General features: G+C 48.3%; 1 protein-coding gene across 3 annotated transcripts in view; it reads right to left on the minus strand.

Moving 5' to 3' along the window:
- Positions 1-26,105, minus strand: part of LOC144595057 (arylsulfatase H-like) — a 39,515-nt gene that overhangs the window by 11,906 nt on the left and 1,504 nt on the right. The window contains exons 2-8 of one of the 3 annotated variants that reach the window (XM_078402046.1): positions 16,965-17,282; positions 15,871-15,935; positions 15,041-15,190; positions 11,933-12,054; positions 7,222-7,344; positions 4,015-4,441; positions 682-818 (exon numbers count right to left, since the gene is read on the minus strand). In XM_078402046.1, the coding sequence (XP_078258172.1) occupies positions 682-818; positions 4,015-4,441; positions 7,222-7,344; positions 11,933-12,054; positions 15,041-15,190; positions 15,871-15,926 (1,015 nt within the window). In that variant the 5' untranslated portion in view covers positions 15,927-15,935; positions 16,965-17,282. Of the gene's footprint in view, positions 1-681; positions 819-4,014; positions 4,442-7,221; positions 7,345-11,932; positions 12,055-15,040; positions 15,191-15,870; positions 15,936-16,964; positions 17,283-24,021; positions 24,111-26,105 lie in introns of those variants that run through there. The other 2 variants (XM_078402044.1, XM_078402043.1) reach the window with 2 other exon arrangements.

A 26,105-nucleotide genomic window follows, 5' to 3' on the forward strand; every position in this document is an offset into this window, starting at 1 on the left:
CGTCAGCTTTTTATTCCAGCTTTATTTGTTTACAAGCTTTTGAATGCCCTAATAGGACGTGTACCTGGATAGGACAGGTTAGGAGGCATATGGGCCAAATGCGGGCAGGTGGGATTAGTGTAGCCGGGACACGTTGGCAGCATCTCTGGGCAAGTTGAGCTGAAGGGCCCGTTTCCACACCGTGCGACTCTATGACGTTTCAGAGGGATATGGGACATTTAAGAAAGACTTACGGGATATGGACTAAATGAGGGCAGGCGGGACTAGTTAGATAGGGTATCTTAGTCGGCATGGGCAAGTTGGGACGTGGGGCCTGTTTCCATGCTGGATGACGAGTGTAGATAGACACACAAGACTGGAGTAACTCAGCGGGTCAGACAGCATCTCTGGAGAAAAGACCCTTCTTCAGACATCTATCCCAACATTTAACATTTAAGAAACAATTAGACAGGTTTGGAGGAATATGTTCTAAGTGTGGGCAGGTGGGACTAGTGTAGCTGGGACATTGTTGGCTGATGTGGGCCTGTTGGGCCATCAAGGGCCTGTTTCCACACTGTATCACTCTATGACTCTACCTGTGTTGGGATGTAAACTCATGTCAGACCTACTGAATATTGGTACAGGAAGTTGGAAACTTTGCCACCACATCCCCCCTTCTCCTTATATTTTCAGATAACTTACCTACGTGCCAATCCATCTCCTCCACGTTGTCTCCATAGGAACCATGACTGCTCTTCCCAATAAAAGGCTTGGCGGTAAAGAACGGAGAATGGACATGGAGCAGAGACACAAAAAGAAGAAATGGCTTCTTGCGGTTTCTAAAATTGGAAAGGCATGACTTGTGTTAGAATAACCGGCGCCCGCCTGGATGCGAATGGAACAGTTGGCTATCCTGTGCTTTTGACTGGAACATTTAGTGTGGCACGGTGGCCTAGAGGTAGAGCTGCTGCCTTACAGCACTACAAACCCAGTGTTCGATCCTGACTTCGGGTGCTGCCTGTGCGGAGTTCGCAGGTTCTCCCCGTGACCTGCGTGCGTTTCCTCGGGGTGCCCCGGTTTCTTCCCACATTCCAAGGACGTGCAGGTTTCCAGGCTAATTGGCTTCTGTAAATTGCCCCTAGCGTGCAAGATGCAAAACAGATGATGCAGAACTAGAGTCCAGGTGATCGCTGGTCGGCACGGACTCGGTGGGTTGAAGGTCCTGTTTCCATGCTGGTCGGGACCCTTCTTCAGACGGAAAGGTAGAGGTGGAGGTGGAGGGGGGGTTTTGGAGACAGGACAAGGCCAGAACAAACCAAGCCCATTCTCCTGTTGTGCTAAAATTTATTGTCTCCCAAATAATCACCAACCCCTCCAAGATCCTTTTGCCACTTCTGCCACAGCAGTTAATCTACCAGCACAACTTTGGGATGTGGGAGTAAAACGGAACACCCAGTTAAATCCACGTGGTCACATGGAGAACATGCAAACTCCACCCAGACCGCACTGGAGGTCAGGATCTAATGCGGTCGCTGGAGCAGAGAGGCAACTAACTGCCTTACCAAATGTTTTATGCACTTCCACATATTAATTTAGTTTTAGAGACGCACAGTGGCGCAGCGGTAGAGTTGATGCCTTACAGCGCTTGCAGCGCCGGAGACCCGGGTTCAATCCCGACTAAGGGTGCTTGTCTGTACGGAGTTTGTACGTTCTCCCCGTGCCTGCGTGGGTTTTCTCCGAGATCTTCAGTTTCCTCCCACACTCCAAAGATGTACAGGTTTGTAGGTTAATTGGCTACAGGTTTGTAGGTAAAACTGTCCCTGGTGTGTATAGGGTAGTGTTATTGTGCGGGGATCGCTGGTCGGCACGGACTCTGTGGGCCGAAGGGCCTGTTTCCGTGCTGTATCTCTAAACTAAAAGACTAAACTGATGGTGCACGGTGGAAATGTCCTTTGGACCACCTAGTCCACACCGACCATCGATCACCCTTTCAGACTAGTTCCGTGTTAGCCACTTTCTCGTTAAATCCTTACACACTAGGGGCAATTTGTGGAGGGCAATGAACGTACAAATTTGCGCGTCTTTGCGATTGTGGGAGGAAACTGCAGAACCCGGAGGAAACCCACGTGGTCACAGGGAGGACGTGCTATCTCCATACAGACACCACCCGAGGTCAGGTGGGTCTCCGATGCTGTGTTTAGTTTAGTTTAGAGATACAGCGTGGAAACAGGGCCCTGGAGTCCACGCCGACCAGCGATCCCCGCACACGAACACTACCTAAACACACACGAAGGACAATTTACATTTTTACCCAGCCAATTAGCCTGCAAGGCCGTACGTCTTTGGAGCGCGGGAGGAAACCGGAGATCCCGGAGAAAACCCACGTGGGTCACGGGGAGAACGTACAAACTCCGTACAGGCAAGCACCCGTAGTCAGGATCAAACCCGGGATTCTGACGCTGGAAGGCAGCAGCTCTACCGCCGCGCCACCGTGCTGCTCACCAGTCTTGAAGATGACGTTGAACTAACCTCTTGAACTGTTGCAGTTTGTGGTGGGACTCCCAGCTGGGTCATCGGCTCTATCACCGTTACTCCAATCAATGCAGCAGCATCTCTTTGTCAGTGTATCCGCTCACATTCTTTTTGCTTTCACTGGGAGTGTAAACGTGAGAACGTGCAAACTCCACACGGACAGCACCCAAGGTCGGGATTACACCTGGGTCTCTGAGGCAGCAGTTCTACCACGGTGCCGCCATTAAAGTTTTTTTTTAAAGCGGAGATCGACAACGGGTTTTTGATTAGTAAGGGTGCCAAAGATTATGGGGATAAAGTAGGAAAATGGGAGCTGAGAAGGAAAGGTAGATCATCCATGACTGAATGGCAGAATAGACTCGGTGATGGAGTGGTGATGGAGTGGTGGAGTAGACTCAAATGGCCGAATTCTGCTCCTATCTTTGATCGGACCTTATGTTACACTAAACGTTATTCCCTTATCACATATCTATACAACGTAGATGGCTCGATTGTAATCATGTATTGTCATTCCGCTGACTGCATTGCACGTAACAAAAATGGCTCGATTGGACCATTGGGTTGATTGGATCAGTGAATGATGGTGGCGCAGCGGTAGAGTTGCTGCCTTATGCAGCTCTGGAGACCCAGGTTCGATCCCGACTACGGGTGCTGTCTGTACGGAGTTTGAATGTACGTTCTCCCCGTGACCTGCACGGGTTTTCTCCGAGATCTTCGGTTTCCTCCCACACTCCAAAGACGTGCAGGTATGTAGGTTAATTGGCTGGGCAAATGTTAAAAAATATATATATTGTCCCTAGTGGGTGTAGGATAGTGTTAGTGTGCGGGGATCGCTGGGCGGCGCGGACCCGGTGGGCCGAAGGGCCTGTTTCTGCGCTGTATCTCTAAATCTAAAATGTAGGTTAGTTGGCTTGCTAAATGTAAAAATTGTCCCTCGTGGGTGCAGGATAGTGTTGACACGCGGGGATCGCTGGTCGGCGCGGACCCGGTGGGCCTGTTTCCGCGCTGCATCTCTAAAACTAAAACAAAATAGCACTAAAAAGATTTTCACTGCACCATGGTACCTGTGACAAGAAACTAGACTGAACTGCGTTCCTACATTTTAGATTTTAGATGCGGGAAGATTGTTCCCGATGTTGGGGAAGTCCAGAACCAGGGGTCACAGCTTAAGGATAAGGGGGAAGTCTTTTAAGGCCGAGATGAGAAAACATTTCTTCACACAGAGAGTGGTGAATCTGTGGAATTCTCTGCCACAGAAGGTAGTTGAGGCCAGTTCATTGGCTATATTTAAGAGGGAGTTAGATGTGGCCCTTGTGGCTAAAGGGATCAGGGGGTATGGAGAGAAGGCAGGTACAGGATACTGAGCTGGATGATCAGCCATGATCATATTGAATGGCGGTGCAGGCTCGAAGGGCCGAATGGCCTACTCCTGCACCTATTTTCTATGTTTCTGTGTAACTGATGACTTCTGCACTTCTGAACGTATGAAGTTACAGTTCTTACCTCTCAATGAATCCCAGAGCTTCCTGGGTCATTCTCGCGGGGAGCGTCTCTGGGTCAGATGGCTGTTGAACAACCTGATGGTTCCGCATGACCAGACAATTCCAGTGCCTCAGGAAACCAAAGAGACTGTACCAAGACCCGAAGAGCAAGCAACAACACACAGTGGGCCACACGATCCACCTCCACCTCACGCTGATCAGGCCGGTCCACCTCGCAACACACAGTGTCAGAAGCCCCGTGAAGACCACTTCAGCGGCCAGATTGACGATGACTTGGGCTTCCAACAGAATGGCACTTTGGGGGCTTCCCGGCTGGCAATCATCGGAATTGGTGAAAGGCATGCCATAGTAGTAGTCAAAGCCATGGCTCAGTGGATGATGACAGTAGTCAGTCCTAGTTTCACAGTTCACACCGAGGTGCCATTTCCCTGTTGATAAACATAGAGACACAGTTCAGGAGTAGGCCATTCGGCCCTTCGAGCCAGTACCGCCATTCAATATGATAGACTCGGCTTGTACTCGCTGGAATTTAGAAGATTGAGGGGGGATCTTATAGAAACGTACAAAATTCTTACGGGGTTGGACAGGCTAGATGCAGGAAGATTGTTCCCGATGTTGGGGAAGTCCAGAACAAGGGGTCACAGTTTAAGGATAAGGGGGAAGTCTTTTAGGACAGAGATGAGAACGGTTTTTTTCACACAGAGAGTGGTGAATCTGTGGAATTCTCTGCCACAGAAGGTAGTTGAGGCCAGTTCATTGGCTATATTTAAGAGGGAGTTAGATGTGGCCCTTGTGGCTAAAGGGATCAGGGGGTATGGAGAGAAGGCAGGTACGGGATACTGAGTTGGATGATCAGCCATGATCATATTGAATGGCGGTGCAGGCTCGAAGGGCCGAATGGCCTACTCCTGCACCTATTTTCTATGTTTCTATGATCATGGCTGATCATCCAAAATCAGTTCCTGCTTTCTCCCCATATTCCTTGAGTCCGTCAGCCCCTAGAGAAATATCTAACTCTCTCTTGAAAACATCTAGTGAATTCCACAGATTCACAACTCTCTGGGTGAAAAAGTTTTTCCTCATCCCACTCCTAAATGGCCGACCCCTTATTCTTAAACTGTGACCCCTGGTTATGGACTCCCCCAACATGGGGGACATTTTTCCTGCATCTAGCTTGTCCAATCCCGTCAGAATTTTTTATATGTTTCGAAATGATAAAGAACAAATGTATCTAAGAAGTGATGACCATAGAACAATGCAGTTAGGAAAATAACTGCAGATGCTGGTACAAATCGAAGGTATTTATTCACAAAATGCTGCAGTAACTCAGCAGGTCAGGCAGCATCTCAGGAGAGAAGGAATGGGTGACGTTTCGGGTCGAGACCCATTCATTCTTCAGACCCATTCCTTCTCTCCTGAGATGCTGCCTGACCTATCATCATATCATATATATACAGCCGGAAACAGGCCTTTTCGGCCCTCCAAGTCCGTGCCGCCCAGCGATCCCCGCACATTAACACTATCCTACACCCACTAGGGACAATTTTTTATTTTTTTTTAATTACATTTACCCAGCCAATTAACCTACATACCTGTACGTCTTTGGAGTGTGGGAGGAAACCGAAGATTTCGGAGAAAACCCACGCAGGTCACGGGAAGAACGTACAAACTCCTTACAGTGCAGCACCGTAGTCAGGATCGAACCTGATTCTCCGGCGCTGCATTCGCTGTAAAGCAGCAACTCTACCGCTGCGCTACCGTGCCGCTACCTGTTGAGTTACTCCAGCATTTTGTGGTAGAACAATTTTGTAGGAAGGAACTGCAGATGCTGGTTTGCACCGAAGATAGACACAAAGTGCTGGAGTAATTCAGCGGGACAGCATCTCTGGAGAGAAGGAATGGGTGACGTTTCGGGTCAGACCCTTCTTCAGACAGAGTCAGGGAGAGGAAGACATGGGCTTCCTCGGTGGCACAGCAGTAGAGTTGCTGCCTTACAGCGCCAGAGACACAGGTGCGATCCTGACTACGGGCGCTGTCTGTCCGGGGTCTGTACGTTCTTCCTGTGACCTAAGTGGGTTTCCTCCGGGATCTTTGGTTTCCTCCCACACTTCAAAGACGTACAGGTTTGTAGGTTGATTGCCTTGGCATAAATGCAAATTGTCCCCGGTGCCTGTAGGATAGTGTTAATGTGCGGGGATCGCTGGTCTGAGGGAACTCAATGGGCCTGTTTCCGCGCTGTATCTCTAAACTGAACTAAATTAGAGGCATGGAAGGGTGAGGTGTGAAAATGAAAGATCAAAGCAGACGTTGCTCAATTAAATAATTTAGACAGGTACATGAATAGGATAGATTTAGAGGGATATGCAGGCAGGTGGGACCAGTGTAGATGGGACAGGTTGGCCAGTGTGGGCAATTGGGATGAAGGGCCTGTTTCCACGCTGTAGGACTCTATGTCTATCTACATCCATACATATGAATTAGGACCAAGACTAAGCCATTCAACCCGTCTCTCCTGCTCCACCATCGATAATCTGGCTTAACTCCACAATCCTACCTATCCCAAGAAATCTTTCACCCTCCCATTGACTCCAAACTCACTAAAACAGTTTGCAAACAAGCATCTGCAGTTCCTTGCTTCTACTTCACGCTAACATAGTTGACTCTCAACTCCTTCCCATTTCTGAGGTAACTTGGGAAGAAATTAGTGTAGCACGGTGATGGAGCGATCATGCTGCTGCCTCACAGCGCCAGGGACCCGGGTTCGATCCTGACCACAGGTGCTGTCTGTACGGAGTTTGTACGTTCTCCCCGTGACCTGCGTGGGTTTTCTCCGGGTGCTCCGGTTTCCCCCCACACTCCAAAGACGTACAGGCTTATAGGTTAATTGACTTGGCATAATTGTAAATTGTCCCTAGTTTATGTAGGATAGTGTTAGAGCGCGTGGTCGGCGCGGACTCGGTGGGCCGAAGGGCCTGTTTCCGCATGCATCTCTAAACTAAACTAAAAAAGCACATATTGCATTTGACAGCAGTGTCTCTGTCCCATGAATAAGCAAAGAAACGTGCAGGAAGGAACTGCAGATGCTGGTTTAATCCGAAGATAGACAGAAAAAAGCCGGAGTAACTCATTAGAGATGTACACTAAACGAATAAAAGATATGCAAAGAAAAGTTACGATGATAAAGGAAACAGGCCATTGTTACACATACCTATAATGCCAGTGAGGTATCCTTGCTTCTGCAATATTGCTGCAAAGGTTGTTTCATTCTTCGGAAGCCCACCAGAACTGCCAGTGAACAATATGACACGGAGTCTGTAACCATTGTCCATACCTTGAATATAAGTGCAAAGAAATACATAACTCTACCACCAACTTTTGACCTTTCTGTCATGGGCCTCCTCCAGTGCCATTGTGAGGCCCACCGGAAATTGGAGGAACAGCACCTCATATTTCGCCTGGGCAGTTTGCAGCCCAGCGGTATGAACATCGACTTCTCCAACTTTAGATAGTTCCTCTGTCCCTCTCTTCCCCTCCTCCTTCCCAGATCTCCCTCCATCTTCCTGTCTCCACCTATATCCTTCTTTTGTCCCGCCCCACCCCGACATCAGTCTGAAGAAGGGTCTCGACCCGAAACGTCGCCCATTCCTTCCCTCCTGAGATGCTGCCTGACCTGCTGAGTTACTCCATCATTTTGTGAACAATTAACAGCTGTATTGTTTTGAGACTACAAGTCCATTTGTACTCCTCCCTAACTGAGCATCACTTCCTTTGACGTCTGCAGTGTAGTTAAGTTCAGAGATGCAGCGTGGAATCAGGCCCTTCGGCCCACCCAGTCCCCGCTGGCCAGCGATCCCCGCACACTAACACAAACAGGGACAATTTACATTTACGCCAAGCCAATGAGCCTAATACCTGTGCCTCTTGGGAGTGCGAGGGGGAAACCAGAGCACCTGCAGAAAACCCGCACAGGTCACGGGGAGAACGTACAAACTCCGTGCAGACAGCACCCGTAGTCAGGATCGAACACGGGTCTCTGGCGCTGTGAGGCAGCAACTCTACCGCCGCGCCACCGTGCTGCCCCCTTGTGTTTTCATATTGTCGGTGCACAAATCTGTCATTTGTGGAAATGCACTGCAGTTTCAAGATGGTCATTAGCCAAATGTTTTTACAGGAAATATGACTGCCACCCAAAACGCTATATTTAGATTTTTTTTAGATTTAGAGATACAGCGCGGAAATAGGCCCTTCGTCCCACCGGGTCCGTGCCGCCCAGCGATCCCCCCACATTACCATTATCCTACACCCACTAGGGACAATTTTTACATTTGCCCAGCCAATTAACCTACATACCTGTACGTCTTTGGAGTGTGGGAGGAAACCGAAGATCTCGGAGAAAAACCACGCAGGTCACGGGGAGAACGTACAAACTCCGTACAGACGGCGCCCGTAGTCAGGATCGAACCCGAGTCTCCGGCGCTGCATTCGCTGTAAGGCAGCAACTCTACCGCTGCGCCACCGTGCCGCCTATTTAGCATATTTAGCTTTAGGATCAATGGTAAATAATTCAAATTGAACACAAAGGAGCTGATGACCCTAAATGAAGATGCAGTTAAAATGTTCTGGTATCTGCAGTTAAATTTTCCTCGAGTTTTAGCCAGCATTTATCCCTCAATTGGCCTTCTCAGGCCACCTTACTGCAAACAGCACCTCATATTTTGCTTGGGCAGCTTACAAGCCAATGGTTATAGTTTTTAGTTCTCTAATTTCAGATAACCCTTGCAATCCCTCTCTCTCCGTCCCTCCCCCACCCGAGGTGTCCTGCCAGTTCCATTGTTCACATCCAGGACATTCTTTAAGGAAGGAGACGAGGGGAAATTTTTTTAGTCAGAGGGTGGTGAATCTGTGGAATTCTTTGCCACAGGAGACTGTCATCCTGTTGAGTTTCAGTGTCCGTGTAACCTGTTACTACCTATCCCACAGCCAACAATGGACCATTGTGCTCTCCACTTTTCCTTGATTATCGTTGCTTTTTGCATATCGTCCATTCAGTCAGAGAGTTGTGAATCTGTGGAATTCTCTGCCTCAGAAGGCAGTGGAGGCCAATTCTCTGAATGCATTCAAGAGAGAGCTAGATAGAGCTCTTAAGGATAGCGGAGTCAGGGGGTATGGGGAGAAGGCAGGAACGGGGTACTGATTGAGAATGATCAGCCATGATCACATTGAATGGCGGTGCGTACAGGCTCGAAGGGCCGAATGGCCTCCTCCTGCACCTATTGTGTATTTGTCCAATATCTCTTGTTTCTCCTTCCCCTGACTCTCACCCAGAAGAAGGGTCTCGACCCGAAACGTCACCTATTCCTTTTCTCCAGAGATGCTGCCTGACCCGCTGAGTTACTCCAGCATTTTGTGTCTACCTTTTAGCATCATCCATCCTAGACTGATATTTCTTATTTGTAGTAGGTATTGGGATTGGTTTATTATTGCCCTGTATGCGAATATACCGTGAAATAAATTATTTTGCGTGCTATCCAGTCATAAGTGATAAGGAGTAGAATTAGGCCATTCGGCCCATCAAGTCTACGCCATTCAATCATGGCTGATGTATGCCTCCCTACTAATCCCACTCTCCCGCCTTCCCCATAATCCCCGATACCTGTACTGATCAAGAATCTATCTATCTCTGCCTTAAAAATATCCACTGACTTGGCCTCCACAGCCTTCTGTGGCAAAGAATTCCACAGATTCACCACCCTCTGACTAAAGAAGGGGCCAGTCTTAGAATAAAGGGGAGGCCATTTAAAACTGAGGTGAGAAGGAACTTTTTCAGCCAGAGTTGTGAATTTGTGGAATTCGCTGCCACAGAGGGCAGTGGAGGTCAAATCACTGGACAAATTTAAGAGAGAGTTAGATAGAGCTCTGGGGGCTAGTGGAATCAAGGGATATGGGAAGAAGTTGGGTGCAGCGGTAGAGTTGCCGCCTTACAGCGAATGCAGCGCCGGGGACTCAGGTTCGATCCTGACTACGGGCGCCGTCTGTACGGAGTTTGTACGTTCTCCACCGTGACCTGCGTGGGTTTTCTCCGAGATCTTCGGTTTCGTCCCACACTCCAAAGACGTGCAGGTTTGTAGGTTAATTGAGTGGGTAAATGTAAAAATTGTCCCTAGTGCGTGTAGGATAGTGTTAGTGTGCGGGGATCGCTGGGCGGCACGGACTCTAAAATCTAAAAACAAAAGCTAAAAAGTTGGGCAGGGGTTACTGATTGTGGATGATCAGCCATGATCACAATGAATGGCGGTGCTGGCTCGAAGGGCCGAAGGGCCTCCTCCTGCACCTATTTTCTATGTTTCTACGTTAAACCCGGACGGTCTTGCCTTCCGCACTTTCATGATCGGCTGGGTGAGGCGCCCGCCCTCTGGGGCACGAAGGTTGAAGAGGGCCGGGGGGGAGGAGAGGGGCGGCGGTTCGCGGGACCACCGGAATGGAGGGGGACGACCGCAACAGGCCTTGATGACCAGCTGCAGCCTGGACTGTAAACTGGCACCAAAGCCTGGCAACCCTTGCACACAGACTCAGTGGACTGTGCGGTTTCAATGCACCTAACCAGGGATTATAGACAATAGACAATAGGTGCAGGAGGAGGCCATTCAGCCCTTCGAGCCAGCACCGCCATTCAATGTGATCATGGCTGATCATTCTCAATCAGTACCCCGTTCCTGCCTTCTCCCCATACCCCCTGACTCCGCTATCTTTAAGAGCTCTATTCAGCTCTCTCTTTAATGCATTCAGAGAATTGGCCTCCACTGCCTTCTGAGGCAGAGAATTCCACAGATTCACAACTCTCTGACTGGATTGTACTTATGTTTGGCAGTAATCTTACCGATCTGCACGCATAAAAGAAAGGACTGTCTTTGTACCTTGGTGCACGTGATGATCAAGGAACCATATCATTAATGAATGCATCAGTTTGTGCAAATGAGATAAAAACAGAACACTATATCTCGGTGCACAGAACAATAATAAACTAACTTGGGCGGCACAGTGGTAGATTTGCTGTGTTATAGCAGACAGGTGCGGTCTGGACGGAGTGAGTGTGTGTGTGTGGTGTGTGGTGTGTGGTGTGTGGTGTGTGTGTGTGTGTGTGTGTGTGTGTGTGTGTGTGTGTGTGTGTGTGTGTGTGTCTTTGTCTGTGTGTGTGTGTGTCTGTGTGTGTCTGTGTGTGTGTGTGTGTGTGTGTGTGTGTGTGTGTGTGTGTGTGTGTGTGTGTGTGTGTGCGCGTGCGTGCATGCGTGCGTGTGATGATCCCTGGTCGGCGCGGAGCTGGTGGGCCAAAGGGCCTGTTTCCGCACTGTATCTCTGAACTAAATTAAACACCAATACCACCTGAGGCAGTGAGGTGAATAGCACAGATTCGTTTGAGGGGAATCTCGTATTTAAGAGAAAGAGAAACCTTTGAAAGGGCAATTTTTAATGGAGCTGAAATACTGGACTCAGCGGCCTAATTCCCAGCCTAATTGATGTACTTCCTCACAGTAATAATTCTGAGCCGTGAAATTTGATGTACTTCCTTACAGTAATCCAATTAAGAACAGCAGAAAGGTCTCGACCCGAAACGTCACCCATTCCTTCTCTCTAGAGATGCTGCCTGTCCCGCTGAGTTACTCCGGCATTTTGTGTCTATCTAAGAACTGCAGATGCTGATTAATACACAATGAGCCACAAAGTGCTGAAGTAACTCAGCAGGTCAAGCTGCATCTCTGGAGAGCGTGGATGTGACATTTTGGCTCAGGACCTTTCTTCAGACCCATTTCGGAAGAACACGGTGGGGTGAAGTTTCGGGTCGAGACCCTTCTTCAGACACCAGGTGGAGAGGTGACGTTTCGGGTCGAGACCCTTCTTCAGACCTGCACATGTTCCCTTACCGGATCGAATAGGGTATCTGCCCGTCATGAAGGCGGCCCTGCTAGGCGTGCAGAGTGGAGCTGCTGCCAAATGATGGGTCAACAAAACCCCTTCCTCAGCAAGACGATCAATATTGGGAGTTCTGTCGGAAAAAAAACAATGGTTGTAAACAATGGATGGAGTAACACAATCTTGTTGCATACAACGATCAGCCAAAACAATACGACCACTGACAGGCGAAGTGAATAACATTGATTATCTCGTTACAATGGCAAGGGGTGGGATATATTAGGCAGCAGGTGAACAGTCAGTTCTTGAAGTTGATGTGTTGGATGCAGGAGGAATGGGCAGGAGTGGGCAAAGATCTGAGGGACTTTGACAAGGGCCAAATTATTATGGCCAGACGACTGGGTCAGAGCATCTCTGAAACGGCAAGGCTTGTGGGGTGCTCCCGGTCAGCAGTGGTGAGTACCTACCGACAGTGGTCCGAGGAGGGACGAACCACAAACCGGCGACAGACGGTCGACTGTGGCACAAGTCACAGAAAATTTTAATGGTGGTCACGGGAGGAATGCGTCACAATACACAGTGCATCGCACCCTGCTGCGCATGGGGCTCCACACGGAGGACCAACAGCATGTTAGGCAGGCGGTCATAAAGTTTTGGCTCATCAGGTCATAATGTTTTGGCTGATCGATGTATATAGACCCTGAAGAAGAGACCACCCATCACCCATTCCTTCTCTCCAGACACGCTGCCTGTGGAGTATGGTGCTCAGTTCTGGGTGCCATGTTACAGGAAAGATGTTGTCAAGCTGGAAAGGGTGCAGAGAAAGATTATGAGGATGTTGACAGGACTCGAGCGTCTGAGCTATGGGGACAGGTTGAGCAGGCTGGGACTCTATTCCTTGGAGCGCAGGAGGATGAGGGATCATCTCAAAGAGATGTATAAAATCATGAGAGGAATAGGTCGGGTAGACGCACAAAGTCCCTTGCCCAGAGTGGGGGAAAAATCGTCGACCAGATGTCATAGGTGTGAAGGTGAAGGGGAAAAGACTTGATAGGAATCCGAGGGGTAGCTTCACACACAGGGTGGTGGGTGTATGGAATGAGCTGCCAGAGGAGGTCGTTGAGCAGGGACTATTACAATGTTTAAAAAAGTCATTAGCCAGGTACATGGATGGGGCAGGTTTGGAGGTACATGGGCCAAACGCAGGCAAATGGGACTGGTGTAGCTGGGACATTTTGGCTGGTGTGGGGCAAGTTGGGCCGAAGGGCCTGTTTCCAGCTGTGAGACTCTACGAGAGATCACTCTACGACCCTACTGACCGTACCCTCCTCGGCACAGACTCACTCAACGCTCCCAGTCCTTCCTCAGACTTGCTCAGAGGTGTCACCTCTGACACAAACTGGAAAGGCTGACTATCTGAAAGTGTTAAATTCATGATCTGAAGCATACCGACTGGCCCGCTGCAGACTGCAGGAGCACGTGCTGAGGAACGCACTGAAGCTCGGTGCAGCCAATGCCAAGGCTCTATTGGGGGAGGACCACAGTCTAAGGTCCTTGTGCTGCTGGACATGGGGGGGGCAGGGTGTGGCGTAGACGCCCCTCAAAGTAAGGGAAGGGATTCCACGCCAGTGGGCCACATGAGTGGCAAGAATGGCGGGTAAATTTGTGTAAACAATATTGAAATGTATGTACAGCCTCAGAGAATGTTGGATGGAGTCTTGTGAGGGTCATGTATTGATTATATTTATTTCTCGAATAATGTATATTTTGAAATTTAAAAAAAGGTGAGATCATTATTATCTTCAGGCTCACTCTGTGAAAAGCGAAAGAAGACAAACAGCAGAGAATAGGAGAGAGGCAGAAAAGATGCTATGAGGTTGCAGGGTGACTTGGACAGGTTGTGTGAGTGGGCGGATGCATGGCAGATGCAGTTTAATGTGGATAAGTGTGGGGTTATCCACTTTGGTGGTAAGAATAGGAAGGCAGATTATTATCTGAATGGTGTCAAGTTAGGAAAAGGGGAAGTACAACGAGATCTGGGTGTCCTAGTGCATCAGTCACTGAAAGGAAGCATGCAGGTAGAGCAGGCAGTGAAGAAAGCCAATGGAATGTTGGCCCTCATAACAAGAGGAGTTGAGTATAGGAGCAAAGAGGTCCTTCTGCAGTTGTACAGGGCCCTAGTGAGACCGCACCTGGAGTACTGTGTGCAGTTTTGGTCTCCAAATTTGAGGAAGGATATTCTTGGTATTGAGGGCGTGCAGCGTAGGTTTACTAGGTTAATTCCCGGAATGGCGGGACTGTCGTATGTTGAAAGACTGGAGCGACTAGGCTTGTATACACTGGAATTTAGAAGGATCAGAGGGGATCTTATCGATTATTAAGGGGTTGGATACGTTAGAGGCAGGAAACATGTTCCCAATGTTGGGGGAGTCCAGAACCAGGGACCACAGTTTACAAATAAGGGGTAGGCCATTTAGAACGGAGAAGAGGAAAAACTTTTTCAGTCACAGAGTTGTGAATCTGTGGAATTCTCTGCCTCAGAAGGCAGTGGAGGCCAATTCTCTGAATGCATTCAAGAGAGAGCTAGATAGAGCTCTTAAGGATAGCGGAGTCAAGGGATATGGGGAGAAGGCAGGAACGGGGTACATTGAATGGCGGTGCTGGCTCGAAGGGCCGAATGGCCTACTCCTGCACTTATTGTCTATTGTCTATTAACAATCTTAATTTAGCTTAGTTTAGAGATACAGCGTGAAAACAGGCCCTTCGGCCCACCTAGTCCGTGCCGACCAGCGATCCCCGTCCACTAGCACTATCCTACACACACCAGGGACAATTTACAATCTTTACCATAGCCAATTAACCTACAAACCTGTAAGTCTTTGGACTGTGGGAGGAAACCGGAGCACTTGGGGAAAACCCACGCAGGTCACGGGGAGAATACGCGAACTCCGTACAGGCAAGCGCCCGTGGTCAGGATTGAACCTGGGTCTCTGGCGAAGCACTGCCCCAATTGTCACAATGTCCTACAGTCACAAACCAAGGGTTTCCCTGCTCCCTCAGCTCCAGACCGTAACCCAACAGACAGGAGAAAAAAAAAGATTAATTCCCCAAGTCATTACCTTATGGTGTTATTTCCATAGCAACCAATATCTCCAATGCCAAGGTCGTCTGCCATTATGAGTACAATGTTGGGCTGATAGTCAGTCTCTGCACATGTTGTACAGATCATTTGCGTAGAACTGTAACAGAGAATGATGGCCACATATCTCCTGCACATAGAGGAGAGAAAGTAAGTCGAATACCGAGTGAACAGTAATACATTTCACTACAAATATGTCTTTAGTTTAGAGATACAGCGCTGAAACAGGCCCTTCGGCCTACTGAGTCCGCACTGACCATCGATCCCCGCACAGTAAACACCATCCTGCACACATTAGGAACAATTTGCATTTAGACCAAGCCAATTAACCTACAAACCTGTACGCCTTTGGAGTGCGGGAGGAAACCGAAGATCTCGGAGAAAACCCACGCAGGCCACGGGGAGAACGTGCAAACTCCGCACAGACAGGCACCCTTAGTGAGGATCCAACCCGGGTCTCTGGCGCTGTAAGGCAGCAACTCTACCGCTGCGCCACCGTGCCGCCCTTTAGGAGCACAGGTCATTCTGCGATAATGCAATAACGTGTTATTAAAAATCATGTCATAGAACAATTGTGCCAATGGGAGATGGCAGGCAGGAGAATGGGGTTGAGAAAGAGAAAGATAGATCAGCCACGATCGAATGGCAGAGCAGACTTGATGGGACGAATGGCCTAATTCTGATCCCTTTTGAAAGCTACTTAAGGCAGCCCCTGTTTTAATCAAGAGCACCAAACAAATTCCTGTCCTGATACACAGGACCTGAACATCATTTACCGCACAAAATCAGATCAAAGTATGTCACACTTACTTAAATGTTGTAGGTAAATCCATGGGTCTGACCCTCCTGGAGAAACACTGTCTCATTCCAGTTTTCTAAAATAAAAAGTGATCGTTTAATCAATCAATGTCCGCTAAACAAAGATGTACTGTACATACAGGCAGACATAACCGGTCATTAGTAACTCACACTAGTGACGGTGGCGCAGCGGTAGAGTTGTTGCCTTACAGCGAATGCAGCGCCGGAGACTCAGGTTCGATCCTGACTACGGGCGCTGTACTGTACGGAGTTTGTACGTTCTCCCCGTGACCTGCGTGGGTTTTCTCCGAGATCTTCGGTTTCCTCCCACACTCCAAAGACGTACACGTTTCCAAGTTAATTGGCTGGGCAGATGTAAAAATTGTCCCTAGTGGGTGTAGGATAGTGTTAGTGTGCGGGGATCGCTGGGCGGCACGGACCCGGTGGGCCGAAGGGCCTGTTTCTGCGATGTATCTCTAAATCTAAAATCTAGTTCTATGTCCTATGCACTCGGGGCAATTTACAGAGACCAACTAACTTACAAACCGGCACGTCTTTGGAATGTGGGAGGAAACCGGAGCACCCAGAGTAAACCCACGTGGTCACGGGGAGAAGGTACAAACTCCGTCAGGATCGAACCCAGGTCACTGGCGCTGTAAGGCAGCAACTCTACCGCTGCGCCACAAAGCAGTTAGAGTCACAGATGTAAATGTAAAATGTAAAAAGCCTTTATTGCCACTACACAAAGTACAGCAAAATTAAAGCAGTCCAGACAGTACAAAGGATAAACCTTTATCCATAACAAGCTAAACCTAATCTACTGAATTAAACAAACTGTCCTCTAATACAATATAGACAAAACAATGACACCACGGTCACGGCAGTGTACAGTGCAATCAAGACAGCAAGTTATTGCACAGCAATGAGAGCTAACATATTGTAGTGCCGTTTTGTTTTAAATAAAAGAAATAATGTAATTAAACTTAAGGTGCGTTCGGTTGTAACATGTAATAAGTTTAGCAAATGTTAAGCGATGTAGGTGCAGTAGGATGTAAACATGTATTAAATTGAGGCTTATGTTTTCTGACAAGTAGCTGACAGTGTACCGATCAGTTCCGTTCCTTCCATTCAGCTTTATGTGAGTGTCTGGCAGTGTTCAGCTCACGTATGACACTGGGGCAGAAGCTGTTCTTGAGTCCATTAGTCCGTGATGTGATGGACCTGAACCGTCTACCAGAGGGCAGCAGTTGGAGCAGCTGATGACCAGGGTGGGAAGGATCCCTCAGGATGTTGGCTGCTCTGCTGAGGCGGCGGGCGGAGTAAAGTTCCTCTAGAGAGGGCAGTGGGCAACCAATGATTTTCTTTGCAGAGTTGATGACCCTCTGAAGGGCTTTCTTGTCGGCCTCTGACCCTCATCCACGCACCTGGTGTACCACATGGAAATACAGTACGTCAGCACACTCCCAATGGTGCAACGGTAGAAAGTCACTAGCAGCTGCTCTACTGAAAGCAGACGATTAAGGGAAGGGGAGAAGAGGGAGTGACCGGGGCTGAGACACAACTTTAATTATGCTGGCGGACTTGCCGAGGCAGCGTGAAGTGTAGATGGAGTCAAAGAAAGGGAAACGGTCTGGGAAATGGTCCACAATTCTCTGCCATTTCTTGAATGGAGCCTTTCCAAAGCGATGCTGTGCGGCATCCCTTTAAAATGCTTTCTACATGTGGGTATGCATAAATGTGCGTGGATGAGGGTGTGTTTTGTTTAGTTCATTGTCACATGTACCGAGGTACAGTGAAAAGCTTCTGCTGCGTGCTAACCAGTCAGCAGAAAGGCAATACGTGATTACAATCGAGCCATTTACAGTGTGTAGGTACATGATAAGGGGAATAACGTTTAGTGCAAGGTAAAGCCAGCAAAGTCCGATCAAGGCTAGTCCGAGGTAGTAGAAGAAAATAACTGCAGATGCTGGTACAAATCGAAGGTATTTATTCACAAAATGCTGGAGTAACTCAGCGGGTCAAGCAGCATCTCAGGAGAGAAGGAATGGGTGACGTTTCGGGTCGAGACCCTTCTTCAGACTGAAGAAGGGTCTCGACCCGAAACGTCACCCATTCCTTCTCTCCTGAGATGCTGCCTGACCTGCTGAGTTACTCCAGCATTTTGTGAATATATAAGGATAGTCCGAGGGTCACCAATGAAGTAGAAATTGTTCTCTTGCCTGAACAAGTCATCCAAAGTTGAACAGGACATCCAAATTACACGGCATGAAATCAAACATTTAATTGTACATTTTCAACATGTTGTTCATTACTTAAATTATCTGCCTGGCATTTTGCCAGCTCTTCAGAGAACTGTTCCTTCATCTTGATGCAATCACGACGCTTCTCCTCGACTCAAAGAAAATAGTCTTGGTGTTGTAGCTTGAGGAGCTGCTGCCTCACAGCGCCAATGAACTGGGTTCAATCCTGACATCAAGTGTTTTAGACTTTGGAGACACAGCGTGGAAATGTGCTCTTCGGCCCACCGAGTCCACAACGACCAACGTGTACACAGACGGAGTTTGTCCATCCTCCCCGTGACCGCGTGGGTTTCCCCGGGTGCTCCGGTTTCCTCCCACACTCCAAAGACGTAAAGGTTTGTAGGTGAATTGGCTTTGGTAAAATTGTCCCTAGTATGTAGTAGCTTAGATTGGGCCTCTTGATCAGCATTGACGAGTTGGACTGAAGGGCCATCTTCCACACACTATGACTCGATGAATCTCAGCCTAAAGTCACTCCCTTATCCTTAAATGGCCCTCCCCTCTCTCAAATTCACTCGTTTTTTTATTGCATTATTAAAATCTTTTTAATCCCTTCTTGTTGAACACATTTCCTGGCCCTCCTAATTGCCTGCTCAAGATCTTGTGTGCTTTAGTTTAGTTTAGAGACACTGCCTGGAAACAGGCCCTTTGGCCCACCGAATCCGCACCGACCAGCGACCCCCCACCCCCACCCCCCCCAACATTAACACTACCCTACACCCACTAGGAACAATTTTACATTTACACCAAGCCAATTAACCTACAAACCTGCATGTCTTTGGAGTGTGGGAAGAAACCAAAGATCACGGAGAAAACCCACGCAGGTGATGGGGAGAACGTACAAACTCTGTACAGACATCGCCCGTGGTAAGAATCGAACCCAGGTCTTTGGCGCTGTAAGGTAGTAGCTCTACCGCTGCGCTACTGTTCCGCCCTTTCTTTTAAGTCTCGAAAGGCCCGGTCTGATTGCATCTTACTAATAAACCTTGCATACGTTTTCTTTTTGACCAAATTTCCAATCTCTCTGGCGATCCAAGGTCCCCTTACCTCACCTTCATAGTCTCCCTCCACCTTACTGAAATATGCCGGGCGAGAACGCTGAACTGGGTTATCCAGTAACAGCTGCTTCCAATTTTCTTTCCCTAGACCCTAACATTGTGATTTAACCTTCCCCAAGACCCAGACTTATTGGGTGCGGCACTGTGGCGCAGCGGTAGAGTTGCTGCCTTACAGTGCCAGAGACCCGGGTTCGATCCCGACCATGGGTGTTGTCTGTACGGAGTTTGTACCTTCACCCCTTGAGTTTTCGCCGGATGCTCCGGTTTCCTCCCGTACTCCAGAAGTTCAAGTTTGTGGGTCAGTTTGCTTCTGCAAATAGTAAATTGTCCTCCCTAGTGTGTGTGTGTGTGTGTGTGTGTGTGCGCAGGGTATTGTTCGTGTACGAGGTGATCGCTGGTCGGCGTGGAGTCTGTGGGCCGAAGGAAGGGGTTAATTCCACACTGTATCTCTAAAGTCATCTTTCCTCATAACTATCTTTCACCTTGAGGAAATTTGGTGGAAGATTGAATGCCAAAATCCACATTTCTTGCACAACTTTTCCACATATTCTAAGAATAAGCAGAGAGCTAATCATTAGAGCAATACACTCATACATATTTACTATTTTGAACTTGCACTTGGGAGTCATTGTGTCATAGAACTTTACAGCATAGAAACATACCCTACAACCCAACAATATTAGAGTTAGGTAGAGCTCTAGGGGGCGAGTGGAATCAAGGGATATGGGGAGAAGGCAGGCACAGGTTACTGATTGTGGATGATCAGCCGTGATCGCAATGGAAGACGGTGCTGGCTCGAAGGGCCGAACGTCCTCCTCCTGCACCTATTTTCTATGTTTATCTGTGCTGAACAAGTTGGCATTCTGGGCTAGTCTCATTTGCCTGCATTTAGCCCAGGTCCCTCTAAACCCTTCATGTCCATTTATCTGCCCAAATATCCATTGAAAGCCATAATTGTATCTGCTTCTATAGCCTCCATCGGCAGCTCTTTCCAGGTACAGACCACCCTCTGTTGTCATGAGGTCCCTCTTAAACCTCCCTCCTAACACCCTAACCCCATTCTCACTAGTGTTAGAATTTTCTTTTACCGTCTGCTTTTAATAGTGTAGATACAAGGAACTGCAGATCCTGGTTTACAAACGAAGGCACAAAAAGTGCTGGAGCAACTCAGCAGGTCAGGCAGCATTTCTGGAGAACATGGGTCGGTGGCGTATCGGGCCGGGATTTTTTTTTTTAGATTTAGAGATACAGCGCAGAAACAGGCCCTTCGGCCCACCGGGTCCGCGCCGCCCAGCGATCCCCGCACATTAACACTATCCTACACCCACTAGGGTCAATTTTTACATTTGCCCAGCCAATTAACCTACAAACCTGTACGTCTTTGGAGTGTGTGGGAGGAAACCGAAGATCTCAAAGAAAACCCATGCGGGTCACGAAGAGAACGTACAAACTCCGTACAGTACAGCACCCGTAGTCAGGATCGAACCCGAGTCTCCGACGCTGCATTCGCTGTAAGGCAGCAACTCTACCGCTGCGCCACCGTGCCGGCAGCCTTCATCAGACTGATTGGGGGTGAAAGGGGGGTGTGGGGTGAAATCTGGAGGAGTAGAGGGGCAGGACAATGCCTGGCCAGTAATAGTTTGACACAGGTGAGGCGGGGGTGGGAAAGGGGTTGATAGGTAGATGGCGGGCAAAGGCCAGAGATGAAAAGAATGATACGAGACAAAAGAATTGAAGGTTAGACACAAAATGCCGGAGTAACTCAGCGGGACAGGCAGCATCTCTGGAGAAAAGGAATGGGGTGACGTTTCGGGTCGAGGCTCTTCTTCGGGCCGAAAGTCGGGGGAGAGGGAGACACAGAGGTAAGAAAGGTGTGAAAGCAGTGAGAGAGGGTGTTGAAAAACTCTCAATAGACAATAGGTGCAGGAGGAGGCCATTCGGCCCTTCGAGCCAGCACCGCCATTCAATGTGATCATGGCTGATCATTCTCAATCAGTACCCCGTTCCTGCCTTCTCCCCATACTCCCTGACTCCGCTGTCCTTAAGAGCTCTATCTCGCTCTCTCTTGAATGCATTCAGAGAATTGGCCTCCACTGCCTTCTGAGGCAGAGAATTCCACAGATTCACAACTCTCTGACTGAAAAGGTTTTTCATCATCTCAGTTCTAAATGGCCTACCACTTATTCTTAAACTTTGGCCCTTGGTTCTGGACTCCCCCAACAATGGGAACATGTTTCCTGCCTCTAACGTGTCCAACCCCTTAATAATCTTATACGTTTCGTCAGAGAGGAGTACTTCAAAGTAGGCAAACCTCCACTGCAAAATCTCAAGGTACGCCTACTTTGAAGAAGTTCTCCTCCTCTCTCCGATGAGTTTTGCCACACCCTCTGTCGCTGCTTTCATACCTCACCCTTCCTTACCTCTGCGTCTCCCTCTTCCCTGACCCTCGGTCCGAAGAAGGGCCTCGACCCGAAACGTCACCCATTCCTTCTCTCCAGAGATGCTGCCTGACCCGCTGAGTTACTCCAGCATTTTGTGTCTACCTTCCGTGCAAACCAGCATCTGCAGTTCCTTCCTGCACATGGTATATCTATCTGATCTGTTTGGACAGCAGGAAAAACAAAGCTTTTTCCTAATCTGAGGAAAGACATTCTTGCCATAGAGGGAGTACAGAGAAGGTTCACCAGATTGATCCCTGGGATGGCAGAACTTTCATATGAAGAAAGAGTGGATAGACTCGGCTTGTACTCGCTGGAATTTAGAAGACTGAGGGGGGATCTTATTGAAACATATAAAATTCTTAAGGGATTGGAGAGGCTAGATGCGGGAAGATTGTTTCCGATGTTGGGGAAGTCCAGAACCAGGGGTCACAGCTTAAGGATAAGGGGGAAGTCTTTTAGGACTGAGATGAGAAAACATTTCTTCACACAGAGAGTGGCGAGTCTGTGGAATTCTCTGCCACAGAAGGTAGTTGAGGCCAGTTCATTGGCTATATTTAAGAGGGAGTTAGATGTGGCCCTTGTGGCTAAAGGGATCAGGGGGTATGGAGAGAAGGCAGGTACGGGATACTGAGCTGGATGATCAGCCATGATCATATTGAATGGCGGTGCAGGCTCGAAGGGCCGAATGGCCTACTCCTGCACCTATTTTCTATGTTTCCCTCTACCTCGGTACACGAGGTGATAATGAACCAAAACCTAGTTTAGGCGGCACAATGGTACAGTTGCTGCCTTACAGCGCCAGAGACCCGGGTTCCATCCTGACTGCAGGTGCTGTCTGCACAGAGTTTGTACGTTCGCCCTGAGACCCCGTGGGTTTTCTCCAGGAGCCCCGGTTTCCTCCCGCACTCCAAAGCCGCGCAGGTTTGTTGGTTAATTGGCTTTGGTAAAATTGTAAATTAGACAATAGACGCAGGAGGAGGCCATTCGGCCCTTCGAGCCAGCACCGCCATTCAATGTGATCATGGCTGATCATTCTCAATCAGTACCCCGTTCCTGCCTTCTCCCCATACCCACTGACTCCGCTATCCTTAAGAGCTCTATCTAGCTCTCTCTTGAGAGAGAGTGTCCCCTAGTGTGTGTCGGACAGTGTTAGTGTGTGGGGATCGCCGGTCGGCGCGGATTAGGTGGGCCGAAGGGCCTGTTTCCGTGCTGTATCTCGAAACTAAACTAGTTATTAATTAGTTTAGTTTATTGCCACGTGTACCGAGGTACAGTGAAAAGCTTTTGTTGCGTGCTAACCAGCCAGCGGAAAGACAATACACTATTACAATCAAGTCTTGCAGGTGCTATAGTCAGGTTCAAGCTACTGGTTGCAATGTTTTATCCTGCTCAAGTGAGGAAGTTTTCAAGAGCATGTTTTTTATTTTATTTTGGTTTCACCAACAACAGTGTTTCTCAACAACATTCCCAGAATTGAACACCCTTATTAAGCCTATGCTGATTTGTGGAAAACAATACGCAATTGCCAACACATTTACTTTCTGACTACAAATACTGCAACTGACTGTCGTATGTTGAAAGACTGGAGCGACTAGGCTTGTATACACTGGAATTGAGAAGGATGAGAGGGGATCTTATCGAAACGTATAAGATTATTAAGGGGTTGGACACGTTCGAGGCAGAAAACATGTTCCCAATGTTGGGGGAGTCCAGAACCAGGTGCCACAGTTTAAGAATAAGGGGTAGGCCATTTAGAACGGAGATGAGGGAAAACATTTTTCAGTCAGAGAGTTGTGAATCTGTGGAATTCACTACCTCAGAAGGCAGTGGAGGCCAATTCTCTGGATGCTTTCAGGAGAGAGTTAGATGGAGCTCTTAAGGATAGCGGAGTCAGGGGGTTATGGGGAGAAGGCAGGAACGGGGTACTGATTGAGAATGATCAGCCATGATCACATTGAATGGTGGTGCTGGCTCGAAGGGCCGAATGGCCTACTCCTGCACCTATTGTCTATTGCAATGTTTGCTTTGACCCATTGAAAACCTGCTCATATCTCTCGTTTCCCTTTTCCCTGACTCTCAGTCTGAAGAAGGGACCCAAATCGTCACCTGTTCTTTTTCTCCAAGACGTTGCCTGACCCGCTGAGTTACTCCAGCATTTTGTGCCTACCTTCAGTGTAACCAGCATCTGCAGTTCCATCAAGCTTTCTGTTTTGCTCTGGTTTATTTTCACCCACATGTTTAGATCGTAATGTTGTATCCTTATTGTTTTGATGTGTTTACGCTTTATTCTTAATTGTTAACTGTATGTTTGTGTTGTCATTTGTGAGCGGAGCACCAAGGCACATTCCTTGTATATGCACATACTTGGCCAATAAACCTATTCATTCATTCACATAGAAATAGGTGTACCGATGATCAATGGTCGGCGTGGACTTGGTGGGCCGAAGGGCCTGTTTCCGCGCTGTATCTCTAAATAAATAAATAAATAGATAAATAAAAATAGTCAGCATGGACTACAGCGAGGCCAATTTGCCTGCAGCATGGCTCTATGAATTTCCATGATCATTTACCATTAACTGCACAGGTAATAGAAGCCTGATTAGACTACTGCAACTCCCTATACACTGGGATCAGCCAATCTTCCCTGTCCCGCCTGCAACTGGTCCAAAACGCCGCAGCGAGACTCCTGACGGGTACCCGTAAAAGGGACCACATCACCCCGATTCTGGCCTCTCTCCACTGGCTCCCTGTACGGTACAGAATCAACTTCAAGCTCCTCCTATTCACGTATAAAGCCCTAAATGGACACTCCCCCCCTACATCAAAAATCTTCTAACCCCCCTCTCTAACTACAGGTCCCTCAGATCGGCCGACTTGGGGCTATTCACTATCCCACGGTCTAGGCTTAAACTCAGGGGTGACCGCGCTTTTGCGGTTGCAGCTCCTAGACTGTGGAACAGCATCCCTCTCCCCATCAGAACTGCCCCCTCCATCGACTCCTTTAAGTCCAGGCTCAAAACATATTTCTACTCCCTAGCGTTTGAGGCTCATTGAGGAGGCGCTGTGAACTGTTTGCGTGCTACTGTATGTTTTCATTTTTTTTTCTATTGGAACCTAATCAAATGTACAACACTTTGGTCAACGTGGGTTGTTTTTAAATGTGCTATACAAATAAAATTGACTTGACTTGACTTGATTGAGCCCAGTGAATGCAAATGTGAGAGATCAAAACTGGCTTTGCAGCTTCTGGTCACAAGAGGGAATCTTCCTCTGGCCTCTTTGTATGCAAATGTACAGGTTTAATAGCACAACATGTGTACACACACACACACACACCCACCCATCTGAACACACAATAGTCAATTTATTTGTCACATACACATAAATGTGCAGTGAAATGAAAAATTACCCACAGTTCAACAATAAGACCAATAAGAATAACCAATAAAAATATGCAATGACACACACAATCATAAACCAACACCAAACAAAAAAAACATCCATCACAGTGAGTCTCCTCCAGTCACCTCCTCACTGTGATGGAAGGCCAGAATGTATTTTCTCTTCCCCTGCCGTCTTCTCCCGCGGTCAGGCTGTTGGAGTTGCCACGTCGGGGCGGTCGGGGGTCCCGACATTGAAGCCCCCGCTGGGCGGTGAAAGGTCCGCGGCGGGCCGACCCAAGCTCCGCGATTCAGGGCGGGCGAAGACGGCACACACACATATCTACAAACACACACACATCTACACGCACACACATTTACACACACACATCTACACACACACACATTTACACACACACACACATATCCACATCTACACACAATCTACACACATATCCACACGCACACATCTACACACACACACACACATCTACACACATCTACACACATACCCCCACACACACACACACACACACACACATCTACACACATTCTTGCTATTGAGGGAGTGCAGCGTAGGTTCACGAGGTTAATTCCCGGAATGGCGGTACTCTCGTACGTTGAAAGACTGGAGCGACTGGGCTTGTATACTCTGGAATTTAGAAGGATGAGAGGCGATCTTATTGAAACATATAAGGAATATAAGAAACATTAAGGGATTGGACACGCTAGAGGCAGGAAACATGTTCCCAATGTTGGGGGAGTCCAGAACCAGGGGCAACAGTTTAAGAATAAGGGGTCGGCCATTTAGAACGGAGATGAGGAAAAACTTTTTCAGTCAGAGAGTTGTAAATCTGTAGAATTCTCTGCCTCAGAAGGCAGTGGAGGCCAATTCTCTGATTGCTTTCAAGAGAGAGCTAGATAGAGCTCTTAAGGATAGCGGAGTCAGGGGGTATGGGGAGAAGGCAGGAACGGGGTACTGATTGTGAATGATCAGCCATGATCATGGTGAAGGCGGTGCTGGCTCAAAGGGCCGAATGGCCTCCTCCTGCACCTATTGTCTATTGT

This window comes from Rhinoraja longicauda, chromosome 7, assembly GCF_053455715.1.
Source record: "Rhinoraja longicauda isolate Sanriku21f chromosome 7, sRhiLon1.1, whole genome shotgun sequence".
In the NCBI taxonomy this organism is placed as follows: domain Eukaryota; kingdom Metazoa; phylum Chordata; class Chondrichthyes; order Rajiformes; family Arhynchobatidae; genus Rhinoraja; species Rhinoraja longicauda.